The sequence below is a fragment of the Mesocricetus auratus genome, unplaced genomic scaffold, assembly GCF_017639785.1.
Source record: "Mesocricetus auratus isolate SY011 unplaced genomic scaffold, BCM_Maur_2.0 Super-Scaffold_100015, whole genome shotgun sequence".
NCBI classification, from domain to species: Eukaryota; Metazoa; Chordata; class Mammalia; order Rodentia; family Cricetidae; genus Mesocricetus; species Mesocricetus auratus.
The window spans coordinates 33,120,122-33,142,150 of NW_024429198.1; the positions used below are offsets into that span (position 1 = coordinate 33,120,122).

Here is a 22,029-nt window from a genome sequence, read left to right on the forward strand (position 1 = left end):
TTTCTGGGACTCAATTGTTTTTAATTAGCCATAGAAAATTTAAAACTGGAGGGAAACTAAAAGGGGGAGAAAGACCAGGCTGCTATATCCTCCAGGCTATGCGAAGCTAAGGTTGCTTGGGGTGCCAGGCCGACCGCAACGACATGCCAGACCAAGTTTGTGACTTGGGTATTTGGTGTTCTCCCAGACTTTGACCCCCTGGAAGCTCTCAGCCGAGCACTGGGCTTAAGGTCCCACCAGACCTGGCAAGCTCCCTGCTGCGCCTGCACTCTCGGGGTCCTGCGAGCTGTCCTCCGTGGCGCTGGCCGAACGCATGCTGTCGTCGTGCGTGCTGTCCTCACGCAGGACCGGCTCAGGGCTGGCCGCGCGCTGTTGCTGCTCCTTGAGCTCCGAGTAGGAGCGGGAGAAGGTGTGGAAGATGGAGGTGACAGGGAAGGCCATGAGTAGGATGCCGCTGAGGATGCTGCTCAGCGCCACCACCTGGCCCGGAAGGCTGCGCGGCACCATGTCTCCATAGCCCACGGTGGTCATGGAGATGACGGCCCACCAGTAGCTGGCGGGGACGCTGGAGAAGTCGCGGCGAGCGCCCAGCTCGCGCTCAGCCAGGTGCACGAGTGGCGCGAAGAGCGCCATGGCCACGCAGAGGAAGAGCAGCAGCAGTCCGAACTCGCGCGCGCAGCGGCGCACGGTGAGGCCAAGCGAGCGCAGTCCCAGCGAGTGGCGCGCCAGGCGCATCACGTAGAGCACGCGCAGCGCCCGCAGCAGCCTCAGCACCAGCCCCGCGCGCTCCAGCATCTTGCTGCCCGTGGGCCCCGACGCCAGCCCCGCGAGCAGGGACACATAGAAGGGCAGGATGGCCAGGATGTCGATGATGGCAAGCGGAGTCCGCAGGAAGGCGCACTTGCTCTCGGCCTGCAGGGAGCGCAGCAGGAACTCGAAGGAGAACCAGGCCACGCACACCGTCTCCAGCACGAACAGGTTGCGGCACTTTGTGGAGCACTCGCCCTAAGGAGGAGAGGAATATCCGGTTGGCAGATGAGGAAGTCAGGGACGTGGATGTCACACAGACCCCGCACCAGGGACATGTGGGAGTGGAAGATAATAGAAGAATTTGGCTGAAAAAGCCCAATCTGCCCCCCTCCTCTTTTGAAGATTTATTTGACATTTCCATACGTGGGTTAATGAGCAGGTTGATTCCGAAACTGGAAAGGCATTTAAAATCTGGAATCACTGACCACTGAGCACTTCTGGTTTGATCGGTGGGATGCCTACTAAAAAAGGCTTTGGCATGAAACACTATCATTCCACTTTTAGACAGCTAGGCAAAGGAGAAAAAGGAAATCACAGTACACCAAACGAGGCAATAGAAATTAGAGCAGGAATACCCAGAGGGTAGACCTGAGAAGTCTATTCTTGAAATGATCAAAATCGACATATTTCATACAACTAGAACAGGAAATGAAAGCGGGGACACTGCTACTGCCACCAAGGAGGAAAAGGATATACATATGTATATATATATATATATATATATATATATATATATATATATGTCACACTGTGAATAATGTGCCTGTGAGGTGGATAATTTATATGCAACGGACAAATTCTAGAAGGGCAAAACAGAAATGGGCATCTGGATAGACAAAGAGGCAGTGGCTGGGAGATTAAGCCAACAGTCTGCCCACCCAGAAATCCTAAGTCCAGACCGCCCATACACAGAGTTCTCCAGCATTCCAAGTATTAACACCAAGTCTTCACTATCCATTACAAGAGAGGAAGAAACACTTTCCGAGCTCATTCTGTTGACTTCAGCACAAAACCTGGACAGTGTGATCTTAGGAAAACTACAAAGGCACAAAGATTAAATAAGGCCAAGCATGATGGTGTGCCCCTCTAACCCCAACACTTTCGAGGTAGAGGCAGGAGGATCAGGAATTCAAGGCCTTCCTCAACTGTATATTGATCTTGAGGCCAGAGCAGGCTACATAAAACCATCTCAGAAACGAAAATGAAACAATAAAAGCTTAAAGTGATAACAAACGGAACCCAGCAGCAGATAGGAGACCCAGAAGCCATGATGGAGGGCCTCTGAGATGGCTCATTAGGTAAATGCATTTGCCACCAAGACTGAGGACATGATTTTGATTCCCAAGACCCCCATGGTGGAAAGGAGAGAACCAATTTCTACAAGTTAACCCTTCACCCATGGGCTATGGCACAATGCCCTCCCCTCAATAAGTAGATACATGTAATCATTAAAAAAAACATGATGGAGAAAGATTTGCTAGGGAAGCAAGACTGACTTAGCACCAGAAATTGATTAATATAATTCATAATAATAGACTATTTAAAAAGTAAGATCAAATCCTAGCACTTGAGAGGCAGAAGCAGGTGGATCTCAGTGAGTTCGAGGCCAGCCTGTTCTACAGAGTGAGTTCCAGGATGGCCAGGACTGTTACACAGAAAAATCCTGTCTCGAAAAACAAACAAAAAACAAAAGATCAGAGCAGTGTGGTGGTGCATGCCTCTAATCCCAGTACTCTCGAGGCAGAGACAGACAGGTCTCTGAGTTCAAAATCAGTCTCCTCTATAGAGTGAGTTCTAGGACAGCCAGGGCTATACAGAGAAACCCTGTCTCACCCCCCATCCCAATAAGATCAGATAATCAGGTCTGCCCTTGCTACTCCTATCCAAGAAGTTCTGAAGGTTCAAGCCGGGACAGACACAAATAATAAATCCAGTTTGGAAAGAAATAACTGTATATTCACAGGTGACATGACCTTGTGTACAGAAAAGCCTAAATAATCCACTAAAGTAAATGAACACATTAGAGCTGAAAAATTAATTCTGTAACATTGAAGGACATAAGATAAATATACAAAAGTCAATTTCATCTCTTTAACTTTCAAGAAATAATCTGAAAATGGAAAATTTTAAATCCCATTCACAATATCACGAAAGAAGGTATACAAATAGCTCTTTCCCTCTGTCTTTACAAATAGCTCTTTCCTCTGTCTTTGTCTCTCTGTCTCTGTCTGTCTTTCTGTCTCTCTGTCTCTCTGTCTCTGTCTCTGTCTCTCTCTCTCTCTCTCTCTCTCTCTCTTTCTCTCTCTCTCTCTCACACACACACACACACACACACAATGCCTTAGCTCTGAAGGACAGTCCACATAGAAAGATAGAGTCCGACAGTAACAAGTGCCAGTGAGAATATGAGAATATGAACTAGAACTTTCAGACACTGCCGATGGGAACGCAGAATGGTCCAGTCACTTAGAGAATGTCTGGCAGCTCCTCAAATCAGTGGGGTTACTATCAGACCCCGCAGTTCCGTGTGTGGGTCTCTGCTGGAGAAAGCAGGTCTCCATAGACGTTACACAGGGTTTTACATCAGGAGGCAAAGTAGCCCAGATGTGATTCTATGTGCTGTGGAATAGTCCTTTTGTACACTATGAAGATTTGTCACTGTGACTGGTTTAATAAAGAAGCCGACTGACCAATAGCGGAACAGGATAAAGTTAGGGAGGAGAGCCAAACTGAGAATGGTGGGAAGAAGAAGGATGGAGCAGGACAGACACCAGAAGATGCAGAGAAAGCAGGATGTGTGGAAAATGAGGTAACAAGCCATGAGCCGTGTGGCAAAGTATAGATGAGAAATACGGGTTAATTTAAAAGAAAGAGTTAGCTAGTAACAAGCCTGAGCTATTGCCCGAGCATTTACAATTAATATTAAGTATCCGTGTCAGTTACTTGGGAGTGGCTTGTGGGACAGAAACTTCCATCTACATCTATGGATGAAGAATAAACAAAATGTGGCCTGTTCACATGATGGAATATTCTGAATCATCAACTGATGCCAATGTAAGTGGACCCTGAAAATGTGATTCGAGAGAAGCCAGGCACAAAAGACATACTTGGTGGTTCAATTTGTATCAAAGTTCAAGTTAAAGAAATTATGGTAAAGTGGAATAGTGACCACCAGGGGTTGGGACTGAGGAGGCATGGTTTGGGGAACACAGGGTTTCATTTGTGATGATGGAATTACTTCTAAAAAACCATGGAATAGGAATATACTTAAAATGTGTTAAATGTGTGGTACATGAACGGTATCTCAATAAAATATTTTTACTGGAAGCTATCTCTAAGCAGACCCCAGTGTATGTGGTTAGTTGGGCTACAGAAAATAAGCAAATGGCAACAGGCAGAGGTTGCAATTTGCATCTCACTTTTGGGATACAATCTGGGGCTTAGAGCTGCATTTAACAAATGGGATAGAAGATAATCTTCCTGGGAAATGGGGCAGACCTACCTGGCCACATACAACTTCAAGGTTGCCATGTCTTACCTGTAGGAGTGAACCCCACAAAGCTATCCACCCATGAGGGCAGGGACAAGTAAATTAGCACAGGTAGAGATAAAAGGAAGCAAAAGGAAAAAGGACCTCCCTTTTTGGAAGCCAGCCACGCTTCTAACTCCTAGCTTGTGTGACTCTCTCTGGTAAATAAATATATTGTATCCCCTATAGCATCGACTATCATCATTACATGTGTGCATTCTGTCAAATCACATACACAGAAAGCAAACATAAATTATTAAATATAACTGTGCATTTTGGCAAACTACTTAAATCTTACTATTTGGAGGCAGAGGAAGGGGTATTTTATGAGTTTGTGTCCTATCTTGTGTACAAAACGAGTTTCAAATGCCAGGGCTACTCAAAAAACACGGTTTTCAGTACACCATACTAAGATTAATAATTATAATAACATAAGAAGAAGAGGAAGAAGAAGAAGAAGTCGGCAAACATGTCATAACAGCTTGTTGAGCACTGTGTAGGCAGTGGATTTCAACCCTTTTTGAAATTGAGAAAGGAAGAGGGAATGAGGAGGAAGACATTGAGTCCATCCTGGATTATATATGAGATCCCACTTCTGATACCAGATAATGATGATAGCCGATGTTATAGGGGATACAATATATTTATTTACCAGAGAGAGTCACACAAGCTAGGAGTTAGAAGCGTGGCTGGCGTCCAAAAAGGGAGGTCCTTTTCCCTTTTGCTTCCTTTCATCTCTACCTGTGCTAATTTACTTGTCCCCGCCCCCATGGGCGGATAGCTTTGTGGGGTTCACTCCTACACTTACCTAATGATTTCTCACTCTACTACACCACACCCAGCCCACAGGCCATCCTGGCTCAGAGTATTTGGTTCTGTGTGATAGAATCGGTCACCAGGTCACCTCCACTATGGGAGAAGTATCCACAATGATGCTTGTACCACTCAGGCCCTGGTTTCACCTCCTGCAAGGAACCTCCAGGTTCATGTGAGCATCTGGAGACAGAAGCTTTGTGTCCCAGATCCATTGACAGAGTGGTAAGACCTGCAGTCTTCCGTGTCTAGTGAGACCTCCACTCACAAGGCGTTTGAGGCTTCAATGGGCATCAGATCTTGGCTTAGCAATGACTGTCAGTGTATACACATCGACACCTGTACACAGAGGGATATGGGTGGAACACTCAGGGATGTGCAGGACATCCTGTGTATGATAGGGGGAACCTGATAGATCACAAGTTTGAAAGGAATTCAGAGAGCTGGCAACCAAGCCTCTCTGTTCCCTTCTGCAAATCCTAGCTATCCCCATGTAACTGGCATCTGTACCTAAGAGTACTTTGTGCCTGAATCTGCTTCCTCATCCACGCCTGCTTTAATGGGCTGCCAGGACCTCACCTTGACCTACAGATGAACCTGCATTGACCTACATCCTGTTGTGTGGCTGGAGATGCCATCCTTGTGCTCATACTTCTGCTAATGAGAGGGGTGGAGGCTGCACTCAAGCCCGAGAAAGAACCCTGCCCTGACTCTGGCCCCACAGTCTTATCCATGGAAGGCTGCTTGTTGTGTCAAAATCCCTGCTTCCGGACATACAGCGCAAGAGAGACTCTAGCCTCAGCCTTGTTCAAAGGAACTCTGATACACAGCTCAGTAAGGACACTGGATGTTCACAGAGGTCTCGGGTCCATCTTTGTCTCAGTGTCCCCTTCCCTGTGTTCCTTGGGTGGCTTGCCCAGATCACAGACATGGAATCTGAATTGGGCAGTTGACCCTAAGGACATTACCCTAAAGCCATTTTGGAGGCATGGCTGCTGTCACAGGGTGAGAGAAAACAAACACTGTGTCTCCTGGTGGGTGGAGAACCACAAAACAGGGGTACCAGGGCCCAGAACATATCCTCTGAGTCCCCACAGGTCACTATTGGCCTGGACAGGAAGAACCAGATACTGCCACCCAAGGACCCAGCTCAACCTCCTTGGATAGAAAACACCAGGTTGAGTCAAGGGTGGTGGTATCTTTAAGCCTGAGGTTAGTGTAAGGGATACGTTTTTGGAACTTCCAACCCAGAAGGCAGAGCCTGATTCATCATGACATGGTGTATCCATCCTACTTGGCTCAAACCAGGTCAGAAACCAGCCTGGACTTATCCTCGGTTGCCCGGGAGAGCTTCCCTGTGTAATTCTATTAGACTTTGCTTGTACTTTTCCTCATCCGAGTTCTGATTATTCTACAAGCCGTAATGTCCGTGTACGGTGCAAGATATGAAGGCCTGAGGGTTGGAGGGCTGGATGGAGGCCACACCACAGTCAGGAGTCCCTGGAACAGCAAAGGGGCACAGTATCCAGTGGAGGACGCAAGAGTAACTCTGTGACCAGGACTTGCGGTACTCCAGTCTACCCAGGACCTGCAGCAGGGTCCAGCTTTCAGGTAGCAAATACAACAATAAAGGACATTCCAGATTCTAGATTTCTCTTTCTCTGGACCAACAGTGGCCACTAGGCCTCTGCTCTATCTCTGGAACCCTCTTGTCCCCTTCAGAGGCTACCTCCTTTCCAGGGAGACCAGGACAGAGGTAATGGTATGGGATGCTGCATGAAGAAGCCAGGTTACACAGAGAGTTCCTATCTCGGGTCAGCTGGGCTTGAGGCTAAGGGTAATCCAGGTGAGGTCTAGAATGCTGGGCAACATATACAATGACAGACAAACACTGTCCACTTTGACATGGAAATTCCATTTGGGGACTAGACTCTTAGGGAACATTAGAAATGGGTCCAAAGGGGGCTGGAGAGATGGCTCAGAGGTTAAGAGCACTGACTGCTCTTCCAGAGGTCCTGAGTTCAATTCCCAGCAACCACATGGTGGCTCACAACCATCTACAATTCAATCTGGTGCCCTCTTCTGGAAAAACACTGTATGTGTAATAAATAAATAAATCTTAAAAAAAAAAAAAAAGAAATGGGTCCAAAGCCTCCTGCACAAGGAGAACCCACATGTGAGAGCACAGTTCTGTGAACTGAGGTCTGTCTTCCAGAGGAAGATTCATAATGGTCCCACCCAACACAGATTCCACAGGGCTGGCCAGTCTTCCCTGCTGCTGACCCTGCCTGCTCCAGATAGGCACATGAATGGCATCCTGCCTGAGGCTTTGGTGCCCACGTTCCTGCTCAAGAGACTGTGGTTTCCTTGTGTTACTCTGTCAACATTAGTTCCTTTTGGCTATTGACTGATCCCATTATGTGATGGCACCACTGTCCAGATGTGGATGCCCACTTGTGTTCTGGGAGACTTTTGGAAATAAAGCTGGCATAAACATCGATGAGTCAGTCTCTGTGGGCATTTGCTTTTCTTTTGGATAAATCCCTAGAGTAGATCACTGGACCAGATCATGTCTCACAATCAGAGCACATGACTATGGTCATGCCACCCTCCATGGAGGGTCTGGGACTCCAGTGCCCTGTAGCCTTGTGAGCAATTGTTCCTGATTGCTTTTTCAACTCACAGTCCACCTACACGAGTTCTCATTCTCCCTCCCTCTCTTGGTCCTTAAAAAGTGTGTGAGCTCGCACATTTGATCTGTATAGCTCTAGACGCTAGCAGAGCTCAGCATCTTCTCATGTGTTGTCATTTGTATGTCTTCTCTAGTGAGTATCTGCTCAAATCTTTTGTTCCTTTTTAACTGGGTTTTCTTACAGCTGAGTTTACACAGCTCATTATACAGTCTAATTGTAAGTCTTTTGTCAGCTCTGTGATTTGCAAATATTTCTCCCAGTCTGAGCCATGCCTTTTCATTCCCTTAGCAGTCTTTCACAGGCAAAGTGTTTAACTTTGACGAAATGCAATTTGCCAATTTTTCTTCTGTAGAAAGACTTTTGATATAACATCTGAAGACTCCAATCCAGACAAGCAAAGACCGTCTCTTAGGTTTTCCTGTAGAAGTTCCACATTTGGTATTTTAGGTTTAAATCTATGGTCCATTTTGAGCCGAGTTTTTTTTTTTTAATAAGATATAAGGCAAGAGGCTGGAGAGATGGCTCAGTGGTTGAATGGCTCAGTGCTCTTTCAGAGGACCCAGATTCAATTCCTAGTGCCCGTATGCTGGCTCACAACCGTTTGTAACTCCAATCCCAGGGGATCTGATGCCCCCTCTGGCTTTCTTGTGCACTGCACGCACATGATACACACACACACATACACACACACACACAAAAAAAAAAACCTGTACACATAAAAATAAAAAATAAAACTCAACTTACCATGTCCATGTTTGTCTACTTTCTGTGTTGACTGGAGATTTTACCTTTCACAGTGCTACAAAATCTATTTGCAGCTTTGTAGTAAATCTTGAAGTTAGGAGGTACAACTCCTCCAGCAGAGTCCTTAAAAATGGGTCCTCTATTGTCCCACAAATATTTTAGAACCAGCTTTCTGATATTTAAAAAAAAACAGGTTTGGGATGAGATTTCACAGACCATAGCATTCAGCTGGGGTGATCTTCCAATTCATGGCAAGCAATACACGACTGTTCACTTTGGTAATGGATGTCTCTTATCACTGGTGCACTCTATCTGTCTGTCTGTCTGTCTTTCTATCTATCTACCTACCTAACTACCTATCATCTATCCAGAAACTCACAAAGCCCAGGTTGACCTAGTACTCTTAACCATTCTGCCATTGCTTTTCAGGTGTTAGAATTATAGGCATGTGCATTAATTTGGCTGACTTGTAACTTTGGGCACATAGAAGATCCACACACACCTCCTCAGACCCCTAGCTTCCTGTCTGTTGATGTTCAGTGCAGCTCTGAATAGTACTTCAAAAAACAATTTCCATTTGTTCGTTGGTGATTGTGCTTGTACAGCTAGATTTTATCTAGTGAGAGCCCTGTGATTGTCCTAACCTAATTATTTGTTCTATAGGCCTTTGGTGGATTTTTTTTTTGGGTCTCAAGTCACATGCTCTCCATTTTCTTGCTTCAGTGCCCCAAAGAGAATATCTATTATATCATAGTCTGGCAAATAGAAAGGGGACAAACACTACATCTTTCATGTTAACCTGTTTATTAAAGATTGGAAATTACTGAGAAGACTGAACTGGCTAAGGCCGACAATGGTCTATTTTTTTCTCTCATAAGATGTGAGGCTTTATGGCTTTATTCTAAAACTTCTTGGCTTTCTATAAGATTTGGTACATCCTTTCTAAGTGTGCTAGCACATCAGAAAGCAGGCCCTCTGTTTTATTCTTTCCTCGCTCCTCCTCTCCCCACCTCCTTTCCACCTCCTTTCCCCTCTTCTCTCCTCCTTCCCTTGCCTCCACCCTGCCCACATGGTAACTGGGGATTGGACCTGTGCCCTGGGTACTAAGATATATTATCATTTCTTTATTTTTGAAATAGGGTCTCAATTAAGTTACTTAGGCTAGACTTAAATTTTCTCTCCTCCTGTTGTAGTGCCCTAAGTAGCAGGATTACAGGAATGTGCCATTGTAACTGGCTTTATCCCCCTTTCCCCCACCAGGAGATATCACCTGTCTGGACCTCCAGCTTCTCCATCCAGCTTTAGATGCCTGTTTCTTACAAAAGATGTCTTTCCCACTGGTCATTTTGTTGAAGCATACCCTCGGGCAGTCTAAAGAACAGCAGTAGCACAGATTTCTTTTAGATTTTGCACTTGTAGAAATGTCTTTCTTCTGTCTTGACATGGGTTACTCATTTTGCTTGAGGAATGCTGAGTAGAAAATAACTCTCACTCAGGATGTTGGTGATGTTACCAGGCCCCAACTTTTGACTCTGCTGTTGAATTGCAATGTTTACACTAATAAACAAAACTCAAGGATGTGACCCACACCTGCCACATCTGAGAAACTACGTGACCAGCACAGCAATCAAAAAGGAATGTGACTGATTTCCTACCCATCCTGGTAGCAGAGTAAAGAAATAAGAAGTCCAGGCTGGCTCACAGCTAGTGAAGAGGGCAGGCACACTCTAGAAAACCAAAACCTCCAGAAAGCAAGGTCTGCAGACGTGGGGCTGATGTTGGCACTGGTCTTGTTCCCTTTCTGGTGAAAACAAAAGACGGGCTCAATTCCCTTGGTGAAGAGTGGGGCGGGTGTGCCATTGAGCTACACTACCATGCTGCCCCACACAGGCTCACTTCTGTCCCTGTTTTTATCTTGTGTGACTACTAACTGTGCGATTTTAGCCTCTGTAAATTAAACACAGTCAGAAGACGAGGAGACAGGAGGAAGCACAGGAAGACAGATGTACCGGAAGTTGTGTCTTCCTCGGTGGGTGATTAAATTCTTCCAAGTACCTTTGCTTCAGCCTGTGCATCACCTGGACTGACTCCCAACTCTTCACCAGCCCATCCGTCTGTCTTAGGTAGCGGGGTAGCACAGGCTGCAGGGTTACCCAGCCTCCTGCAGTTACAGTCTTAACTTGGTGCTGTCCACAGGCAGACTGCCCACGGTGATTAGTGAGACCACGGCGGAACGCATTCTTGCTAATGACCATGCTGATTTTACCTTCTGTCTCAGAAGAACCAGAACAAAACGTTTGTCAGCTCATTTCACTAACTCCTAATTTGACTTTGAACTCATTTGAGGTTTATTCTTCTTAATTATCTATGGAATAGCACTCTCGTAGTCAGATTTGGCGAAGCAAGCAGGAAAGTAGCAGAGAAATGAATATGACATCTACCCAGGAGGGGCTCTTGTTTAAAAAAACATCACGACAGTCATTTAAGCAGAAATAATGAGGTGCTTATTTTGGATAGTCTGTGCTGAATGAGACAGGCTTGTCAAACTCCCGACAACACTTTATTAACCAGTTTGTGCTATGCTGCATAGACACATCCTTCAAGGGCCCTCGCCCCGAATGTGGCTGGTTTCTTGTGGGGGAGAGAGATTCACAGTAGGCGAGCACATGGGGTTGGGGGCTGCCAGCATCGTGAACTGGCACACAGGCTGCCTGTGTGCTTCCTGCAGCTGGGGGCTCTGCTGTGCCCTTGGGAGTGTCAAGTGTGCCTTCACCCAGCTTTGAGCAGCGCACTGCGGTTCTAGCTAGATGGACAGATGGAGTCAGCAGGATGCAGACAGACAGGAGAGTCCCAGAGTGTGGGTTAGATTACCACGCGGTTCAACAATGGCACGGAATGCACAGCCACTGTTCTTCATTGAGCTGTTAATTTTAGCTGTTTCCTGAAGGCCGCATCCCACAGCTGCAGCTCTATTTGAGGACGAGGGTGGGCTTGCTGCTCTGTGCCTGGCTCAACCCTCCGAGGGCTTGGAGGCAGGTGGGTTGGTTGGAATCAACCCAACTGCCGTTATTACTAGGAACTACTCTCTCTCTCATTAAATTTTTACCTACTACAAACAATGCACCAGGGAACATGCTAAGCAATGAAAGCCCATGGCTTCTTAGGCAGAGTTCCCAGAAATAGGCTTTCTGTTTTGTTTTTTTGTTTTTTGTTTTTTGTACTGAATCCAGGGTTTCACCCATGGTAGGCCGACACTCTTAACACTGAACTAGATAGATTCCCTAGCTCCAGAAGTGGTCTTCCTACTGGAGACTCACTCTTTCCTCCTCTGGATAGGCTCACCTGGGACAGCCCCCTTTGGCTTCATTCACTGTTTGTGAAAGGCCCATCTCTAAAGACCTCACACACCAGTGTGGACAAGAATTGGAATCTCCGGCAACACAAAAAGCAGACACTATCTATCATCCAATGGGATGTGCTATGCTTTTTACTATAGAGAACATTGCTAACCTTCAGAGCTGGCTCACAGGCATAGTCTCCTCCTCCCTGAGGTATCATTTTTTTCTTATGAATGTATTTGAGCTTCTTCTATATGAAGATTATTAGCCTATTGTCAAATACATTGTAGTTTTATTGCCTTTATGGTTTCTGGCTTTCTTGTGGAGGCTAAAATGATTTCCCCCCCACTTCCATGAGGCAGAGTATATTAACTGACATTACATGGATTTGTTTTCTCTGTGGTCTCCTACATACTTGGAATTTATTAAATATCTTTTAGGCTAGTGATGGTGGCGTACGCCTTTGATCCCAGTACTTGGGAGGCAGAAGCAGGTGGATCTCTAAGTTTGAGGCCAGCCTGGCCTACAGAGTGAGTTCCAGGACAGCCAGAGCTGTTAGACAGAGAAACCCTGTCTTGAAACAAGCAAGCAAGCAAACAAACAAACAACAATAACAACAATAACAATAACACCTTTCAGGCAGCATCTATTCAGACAACCACTCACAGATGTGAGAAGGCTCCACCATGCACACTAAGTTGCCACACAGATTTGTTCTGTTTCTGTGTGTGATCATCTCCAGATTTCCAGGACAAGTATGCTGTTGTTACTAAGTATATGTCTGTTTAATTTTACTTATTGCACTTTCCAATGTGTGTCTTACTAAGAACATATTTAATTTTGCATATAGTATTTCTAAGAGCTGTTACTAAGTATGTTATTGCTTAATTTTGTTTATACTATGTTCCTATATCTGGTGAATATGGGAAGTGTGAAATATTAGGATGATGTCCCCAAGGATCCCTGTCTTCCTTCCCCTGTCAATGCTGGTGTTAGATACGTGTGTCCCCAACAAGACTGTGGAAAATATCATGTTCTACATAGCCAGGGGCTCTTTTTTTTTAACTGACTAACTACCTAGGAGATGAGACCAAAGATGTGCCAGGTTTCTATGAACCAGAAATGCCATGGGGACAGAGCTAACTTCAGCCAAATATTAGCCACAATCGCTAGTAAGCGTATGACCACCATTCACGTACTCCAAGTCTGGGAAGCTGTTAGACACCAGATGACCAGGCCTCTGCTCATCTGATTTCCTTATTCTTCACAACTCACAGCTAGTTGAACATACACATTTCTCTAAGTCCTTAAGGAGGTTCTGAGAACACTCACTGGGCTTGGGACTGACAGCATCATGTGTGTGTATCAATTTGGAGAGCCACTTCAACCATCAAAGCACACAAGATGCTATACTCACTCCCTTTCTATGCCTTACCTAATCTCATGTTGACTTCTCTTTTGAACAGAGCCTTTTTTGCTAAGTCTATTCCTATGCACTTTATGTTTTTCTTCTAATATTGACCAGAACCAGTTCACCATTTTTTTTTTTTTGCTACTTTGGTATACAGAGAAGCGACGGATGTTTTTCTGTTTATTTTTAAAGTCACCTTGACAAATTCACTTGTTTTGAATACACTTTCAGCTATTTTACTTGGAGTTGCAGCAAAATCCACACAAAAGGTGGCTATATCCTGTGAGGAGAAAGTCCCTGGCCGTTGTCAACAGGTGAATTGTTGGACTGCAACCACAGACCCAGGAAGCAGGAAGCAGAAAGGAACTGATAAAACACCAGGCTGGAGAGATGACTCAGAGGTTAAGAGCACTGGCTGCTCTTCTATAGGTCCTGAGTTCAATTCCCAGCAACCACATGGTGGTTCACAAGCATCTATAGTGGGATCTGATGCCTTCTGGCATGAAGGCCATACATGCAGAAAGAACGCATTAAATAAATATTTTAAAAACAAACTTCCTGCTCAGGGTGTGTCCCAAGAGCAGAAGGACCTGCCCCAAACTGATGGACTCAGAGGAAGTAACTTTGCCAACATATGGTCAATGCTTGTGCTGGATCACGCACACATACAACCAAAGTCTCAAGAGTAATAAGTAACATTTACATTTATTTAACATCCATATTTTTACCACACCATGTTAAAGTGAAGAACTTACTTATGGCAGTCTGTTAGGACTAGTAGAAACAATGGTAAATGTTAGGGAGTGCATGCCTGAGGCTTAATAAACTTGTCCTAGTTGTTCTTGTCCAGCCTGCTGACCAGCGGTTATGGGCAGAGTGCCTCTTTCAGCAGAGGCACTCACCAGTCTCTCTCGGACTCTCTCTACGCTACCAAGTGCAGAGTCAACAGACGTCCACTGAGGGTCAGGCTCACCATGGAGCCAAGGCTAGCAAGATCAGGAGCGCCGTAGGCAGGATTGTAAACGGGAAGACACCCGCAGCCGGGGCTGACCCTCACCGGTTTTAAAAGGCACAGGCAAAGCTCTTTCTCGGGTGTTCACTGAACAGAGAGTCGTTCTGGGATTGTCAAGGAGGGGCCCAGCAGGAGGAGGACACTGGGCCTGTTGAGCTTCATGCTGAGACGGGGTCTAAGTGAGAGGGGAAGCCAGATGGGGAAGCTGTGGCCTTAGCAAACAGAGGCCCAGGCAGAGGCACATGTGATCCATGGGAGAGCCCTGCAGTGTGCACGTGGGATCAAGAACCAACAACCACAACCACCACCTAAGGGCAGCTGGTAAAGAAGAGACGGCAATTTTCAGAGGAGTAATGAGTGAACACATACGTTAGAACCCGCCTACCGCCTGGCGACCCAGGAGACTTAAACAGCTGTGAGATTGTGTTTGAGACAGGGTGGGGTGACTCTGAAGAAGACTCCTCCACTGCTTTCGCCCAGCAACCTGGATGGGCATACGGATGAATGGACCCAAGATTATTGATCCGACCTCTGAGGAGCAGCCTGTAGAGCCACCACAAGGCCCAGTCGCAAGCAGTGACACACCATGTGACGAAATGTCTCAACATCACGACTACAACAGCGAAGAGCTGGAGAAGAGCAGCCACGGGGAACACTTAACATCGCGTGCCCCATGCTGTGCAGAGAGATGTAGGCGTGTGCAGAGAGATGCAGGCGTGTGCAGAGAGAGAGATGCAGGCTGTGCAGAGAGATGCAGGCGTGTGCAGAGAGATGCAGGCGTGTGCAGAGAGATACAGGCGTATGCAGAGAGATGCAGGCGTGTGCAGAGAGATGCAGGTGTGTGCAGAGAGAGAGAGATGCAGGCGTGTGCAGAGAGATGCAGGCTGTGCAGAGAGAGAGATGCAGGCTGTGCAGAGAGATGCAGGCGTGTGCAGAGAGATGCAGGTGTGTGCAGAGAGATGCAGGTGTGTTCAGAGAGAGAGATGCAGGTTGTGCAGAGAGATGCAGGCTGTGCAGAGAGAGAGAGATGCAGGCTGTGCAGAGAGATGCAGGAGTGTGCAGAGAGATGCAGGTGTGTGCAGAGAGAGAGATGCAGGCTTTGCAGAGAGGCTCTGCCATGGTGCTGCTACGAGACAAGCCGGCTGTGGCGCTGGGGCTGGGCCACCATTCTGGTAGGAAAGGGAAGTTATGAGGAAGAAGGTGGCTAAGAGAAGCCCATCGGCCTCGTCGGCTCTCTCAGTTAATCTCCTGTTCTGGGAATGGTTCTGCATTCTGCAATTGTCCATAACAATAACAACAACACTCTGAGAGTCCCCATGTTCTTCAGGCTACAGGGAAGAGACACAGAGACCCCGGCTAGTGGACAGAGACAGTTTAGGTGTCAGGACCTGGGGTCCGACTGCTTCCTCCAAGCTCTTACACACTGAGCCGGTCACAAACGCTCCCAAGCAGGTGGTAGGCTTAGTTTTCAAGATGCCCAAGTCCATGTTCAAGTGAGACCACTCTGACTCCCAGTTTAAATACTTTCAGAACAGGTTTCTGTGTTAGGACAGGCTTCCCCTAGCAGACAGGGACCCCAGAGGACACAGGTTCACCTGGCTCTTTGCCATAGAGTTCCGCTCCAAACCGCAACAGAGCTTTCCAATGGTGCCCCATGGAGGACGGTTTTGGTTAAATGGCATAAGCTGGCCGTGGCCAACTTGGTGAATTTTAACAACTTCCCCTTTATGCTACTCTTCGATATTTCAAGCTTAGCTGGAGTTAAAAAAATCATCTCAATTCCAACTTCTCAACTATGTTCTCCTAACTGGGTGGTGCCTGATGAATTTATGCTTGGGTGAACTGAGTTCCCTTAAAAATACAGCTTATCTGTCAAAATAATTCAATCCTATTTAGGGAACGGCTGGGAGGCAATGAAATCTCACACAGTTGGGAAAAAAATCTTCATTTCCTCTCAGTTCCAGTGAGCCCCTAGCATCTCAGCTGCACTCACTGGCCCATGCAGAGGACAGTGTGGCACAATAACCCCGCACACAGAGATAATTAACAAAAAAGGGGTGTAGGGACAGGACCGCTGGCCTTCGTGTGCTGAGCACATCACCGGAGGAGGTAGAGGAGTTCCCTGGTCTGCCACTCTCATCCAGCTTTGTCGTGTCTGCAGACCACAGCCCTTGTTTGTTATCAGAACCTTCTGGAGTTGGGGGGTGGGTGGCGTTGCCCGTTTCACAGGACTGGGGTCCACCTGCACCACACAAAGCCCTTCTTACAGTGCTAACCTGACCCTTTGAGGTTCGTTTGTATTCTTGTGGGCAAAAGGATGGCGAGTCCCTTGATTACCACGAATCATTGACTCATCTCTGAAGAAGCTGCATTTGATGGATGGAGAATGTGAGGTTCTGGAGGAGAAATGAATGCTTAAAGGTCCCACAACAGTTAGAAGAGGCATTTAGGGGCTAAACAGGTGGCTGGGTGGTTAAGAGCACCTGGTGCTCTTCTAGAAGACCCCAGTTCAGTTCCTGGCACCGACATCAGGCAGCTCATAATTGCCTGCAACTCCAGCTCCAGGGGATCCAACACCTCTGGCTTCCACATGCAGTCCCCGCCCCCCACCTCTGTCTGTCTGTCTGTCCGTCCGTCCCTCCCTCCCTCCCTTCCTCTCTCTCTCTCTTTCTCTCTCTCTCTCTCTCTCTCTCTCTCTCTCTCTCTCTCTCTCTCTCTCTCTCTCTCTCTCACACACACACACACACACGTGAAATTAATAAAAAAGAATAGGCATTTAGTGTAAGGATTTAACCAGTATCCAGCTTTGACTCTTATGATGACGAGAGAGATGAAAGACCTTGGGTAGACACTGGAGGAAAGTTTTGCTCTTACAGCTTCTCCCCTAGGCATTTAGATACATCTTTAACATATTTTTTCAAACTAAGGCAAAAATCCAAAACATAAATCTAGATTTTTCTCTGCTAAATTTGTGCAGGAAGCTGAGAAAAACAAGTGCCCTCACTATCTTTAGCCAGTGTCCTGCAAACTAGCCAGGCCTCACTGTTCTCACACCTCTAGAAGCACCCTCAGCCCCCCCCCCATGGAAATGGGCAGTGATCTTGGCCATGAGCTCCCACAGCAACTCTGAGCAGCGGGGTTGGTCATGAGGAGGAGGGAAGGAGGCTGCCCCGAATGGGGCACAAAGCCACATATCACGCTTGCCCCACAGTCCCAGCATTCTGAACAATCTACTGTTTTTTTTTTTTTTTTTTTGGTTTTTACGAGACAGGGTTTCTCTGTATTGTTTCGGAGGCTATCGGTCCAGCCTGGCCTCGAACTCACAGAGATCCGCCTGCCTCTGCCTCCCGAGTGCTGGGATTAAAGGCGTGCGCCACCAACGCCCGGCCAAACAATCTACATTGTTTTTATAGAAGAGAAATGCATACAGACCTGCTCAGACCCCTGGCTGCAGCACAACACTTCACTGACTCACTTTGTAATGTTCCTGCTGGTTTGCTGATAGATAGATTTGCAAACAGGCAGATAAACCAACAAGACACACTACTGGCTGGACACGGGATATAGAGTCTAGAACTAACCGACCTGGCCACACAGTGCTTTGGCCTCAGGCAAGGCTAAGTCTCTACCCTCTAACCTCCCAGACTCCTGTGGTTCTGAATGTGACAGGACCTGGTGACATGCCCACGCAGAGGTGCAGGGCAGTCATTGTTATTATCAGCAATGGTAAAGACTCCTGGAGTGGTTACATCTTTTGTCTCAGCAAAGAGCAACTGGGGCTTTCCTTTCCCGGGTTCATGGCTACCTGGCGAAGACAATTCCCGCCTGGCCCCCCTGAGCACAATGCACGGCAGATGTCTTGCTACCCCACACAAGAGATCCAGCCGCTTGAATCCAGCCCCACTCAAAGCCATTTGACCTACATTGTTTTGCCCTTGTTGTGCGGGAAAGGACGGTCTTAGAGCATTTTGGGGAATGTAGAAAAACCCATGCTTCAGGCAGTGATGCTGGGGCAATGGAAGGAGCCTTGACGTTGAGACTCCAGAGTAGGGCTCTGTGTCACATGTAACAGGGCCATTTCCATACCAATGAGGATGGGAAGCCCAGCACTGACATTCCTCTGGTCATTCCCTGGGGATGAGTCCCCTCAAGCCTCCCTTGAAACCAGTTGGAGCTTCCCCAGACATGATCCAGAGTTAAGAACAACAAATGCCCAGTATGTTTGAATCAGTGCTGGAAGTGCATTTTGTCATCTGGTAAGTCTCTCGTGGGGGTACCTGGTACCTGTGAATGGAGGACCTCCAGCCGTACACACCACGGTGGGCATGAGCCAAATGCCAGAGCTCAGGAGATGGGGAACTTTGTGTGCACTGGGTGGACTCTGGGGTACCAGGTGTTGGTCAGACATAACTCCAGATGTGCCTGCCAGGGTGCCTAGATAAAATGGTGCAACGCAGATGTTCCTCCCCTGTAACTGACCTTGCCCAGCCTCCCTCCTGGGTGACAGAGAGTCCTGCATGACTGTGAGGGCAGGGCCTCGGCCTCCTCTGCTCTGAGCCTGTGCCTAGGCCCCCCGGGTCTCTCACAGAAGCTGCAGATCTAGGACAGTTCGGCCAGAGACTGTATGCGTTGAGTCCTTACAGAGAAACCCTGTGTGCACATCCTTTCCCTTCTGTGTCCGGGAACCCTGGCTAACTGGCCCGGAGACAGCTAAGCCCTCGCTCTGCCAGAAGGTGGCAGACCTTTGTGTTTGCTGGAGCGTGTCTGAGCAGCAGAAACTTTGTCCCCGGCTTTCCAGGCTGCTGCAGAAACAACCCCAGTGAATTCGAAGCTGAGATCCCAGGCATGAAATCCATAGCTCATTACACTAGCCTTAATTTAATCATGTGACCAAAAGGAAACACTGGCTGGCACGGTCACACAGCGCAACAAAAAAGGAAATGATGGATTTTGAAAAGCACCCTGCACCCCATGGGCCTTCAACAGCGACAGGCTGTTCTCAGGCAGGCTGGCAAGCACAGACCGTCCCCGCTGTGCGCCAGGGCCCAGGCAAGCGCTTAGCTCTGTCTCCAGGCAACACAGCAGCAACCACCACATAGAAGGAACTTTGCAGCTCGCTGTTGGCATAAAATTGTCTGTGCACTGTCTCTCCACACATGTGAATCACTCAGAACAGACACACAACATACCTTCCTGACCCAAAGCCTGACCCCCATGCATTTCCTACCAACAAGAGCACCTTCAACCCTAGAGAAGAGCATATTTCTTCCTCTGTTACCTCTTGACCCTGTGAATATAGTTCATAGACAACATCTACTTCCAAATGAGTCCATAGTAATCAGGGCCAGTCACAATCAGGGCCGGTGTTAGTTATAGGTTCTTTTAACACCACTGTCCTGGGGATCTCTAAGGACTCTGATGGTATGTAGCTGTTTCTTTCCAATTGAAACATTCTCTCCTAGAGTGGGGAGGCAGGCTAGTAGGATTCAGGAAGTAGTTTGCTTACAAGGCTCAAGAAGCTCCTGAAATTTACAGGACTCACTAAATTCCTTTCCAAAGTAATGTAAGATTAGTGATTACTTGGGAGAGGAGATTCTCTGATTGACCTAGAAATTTTCCCCTTTATTTTTTATTTATGGCTGTTTTGCTTGCACCATGTGTGTGTGTAGCGCATACATGCAGTGTCTTCAAAGGCCAGAGGAAGTGTCTGATCCCCTGGGATGGGAGTTGCAGATGGAGGGCTGGGTCCCAGGTGCAGCAGAGGCACAGTGTCACAACACAATCTCATAGGGAAAGGTCAGTGGGGTTTACACTTAGTGAGGAGTTATGAACACACACAAGAAGTATGAGAAAGAACTGGATCCTGTGAGAACAGCAGTTGACAAACAGATTTGAGGAGCTGAAACCTTGTAGACAAGTAGATGGTGTGATTCCAACTGAAAGACTATATGTAAACACATGGATCCTTCTAGTCCCTGTAGCAAGCGCTGCTTCTCTGGGCCATCAGTGCAAAGCCATGTCACACAGCCCTTTTCTGGGTGCTAGAACTGCGTCGACAGGTGTATATTGAACTCTGGGGCCAGCAGGCAGATGTGGTTCTCAACCTAGACAGGGTACATGGCGGAACCAGAAACACTGGAAGACAAGACAGCAGGCTTACCTTGTATGCACCACAATTTTGCTTGGCTAGCAAGGAACAGTCTGAGAATATGTCACCCCATGTGGCAAAAGAAACTTGCAGTATGACAAGATTATGCGCCCCGAGAAGGCTGCTGATCCGGTTAGGTGGGCTTGACAAGGTTCTACAGTTTGTGCACACGGGAGGCTGGGGCCAATAAGAGAAGAAAGACATGTGAAGGTGGTGGTCACGGTGATACGCCTTGGTGGTAGAGGAGCGGGAAGGCATGGCCTGAAGCTAAAAGGCAAGGGATAGCTAGCTAGATCCAGCAGGCTCAGGAAGGGGCCAGCCCTGCTCCACATTGGCTTTACCCACTATGAATCTCTGTTCGTCAGAGCTGTGCCCCACAGTAAGGCAGGCAATTTGTGCTCTCTGCTTCAGTGGCTTAGGGAACAGGTGAACTGATCCCTTATGCAGCTCCCAGTCAGTGTTAGCCGTGGTGCCCAATTAATCCTATTTAACCCACTCTTCCTGCTAACCAGGCTTGGAACTATTATCCTTATTGTTAACACTTTAGACTCCTGGGTTATGAGTGCTGACTAAGGTCTCATCTGAAGCTCCATCCACTTACAGTGAGTTCTGCCTGCTGACCCCTCAGCCCTCTGTACCTAAGTAGGATGGAGCAGGAGGGTAAGAGACCAAGGGCCAGCTATGGACTCACAAACTTCCTAGGGCATCCCCAACCAATTGACCCTCTTCTTTCATGGGAGAGGGCAGGAGAGCTAAGCTTTAGGGGAGGTCTGGTAACTGTGCATATTGTTGACAACTGGTCAGGGTGCAGGTGGGGTTGCCATGACAACTGCCTAGGTGGAAACACCTGAGCTGGGTTCTGGACGTTATGGAATCCTGGTCAGTCTGAATGCGGGCCCCAGCTATAGCCCACTTGGGTAGAGTGTGAGCCCCAACTCTAACCCACATAAGAATAACCTCATGGCCCTCAGATGTTCCCAGGAGGGCAAGCCTGTTACTCAGCACCACCGGTCTTTCCTGCTATATGTTTGGGCCCTGGACTAGTCTCTGACCTTGTATTCAGTGTCTGTCTGCTGCTCTCCAGCAGTGCCCACCATTATAAAGGACCAGCAACACAGGTAAATTCACTGTGTTGTAGCCAGCACACCATCTAGCCATATCTCCATCTTCTCATACTGAGATTGCGATCCCAGCAGATAGCCGCTCCCCAAACCCTTCCCACCCCCCCCCAGAACCCACCACTCCAGTCTCCATCTTCATGGCATAACCACCTGACACACAGTAAGACAGGCAATATGCTCTTTGTTTTTGCGACCTTCCTCCCTCTTCCCTTTCCTCCCTTCTCCTCCCTTCCCTTTCTCCCTTCTCTTTCCTTGGTAGTGCTCTGGACTTAACCTAGCACCCCGAACATGCTCGGCAAGTGTTCTGCCACTGAGCTACATTCTCGCCCCTGTTTCTTGGGACGTTCTTTGTACACCCAGCATAGCATCCTCACGGGCTCTCCACTTGGTGACTGGTGACAGGATTTCTG

General features: G+C 47.5%; 1 protein-coding gene across 7 annotated transcripts in view; it reads right to left on the reverse strand.

The window, feature by feature from the left end:
* Positions 1 to 22,029, reverse strand: part of Kcng2 (potassium voltage-gated channel modifier subfamily G member 2) — a 73,456-nt gene continuing 51,427 nt past the window's right edge. For 6 of the 7 annotated variants that reach the window (XM_040757775.1, XM_040757776.1, XM_040757771.1 and 3 more), the window contains 2 exons: positions 20,511 to 20,675; positions 1 to 1,005 (listed from right to left, as the gene is read on the reverse strand). In XM_040757775.1, coding sequence (XP_040613709.1) covers positions 226 to 1,005; positions 20,511 to 20,675 — 945 coding nt within the window. In that variant the 3' untranslated portion in view covers positions 1 to 225. The remainder of the gene's footprint in view (positions 1,006 to 20,510; positions 20,676 to 22,029) is intronic. The other variant, XM_040757778.1, reaches the window with a different exon arrangement.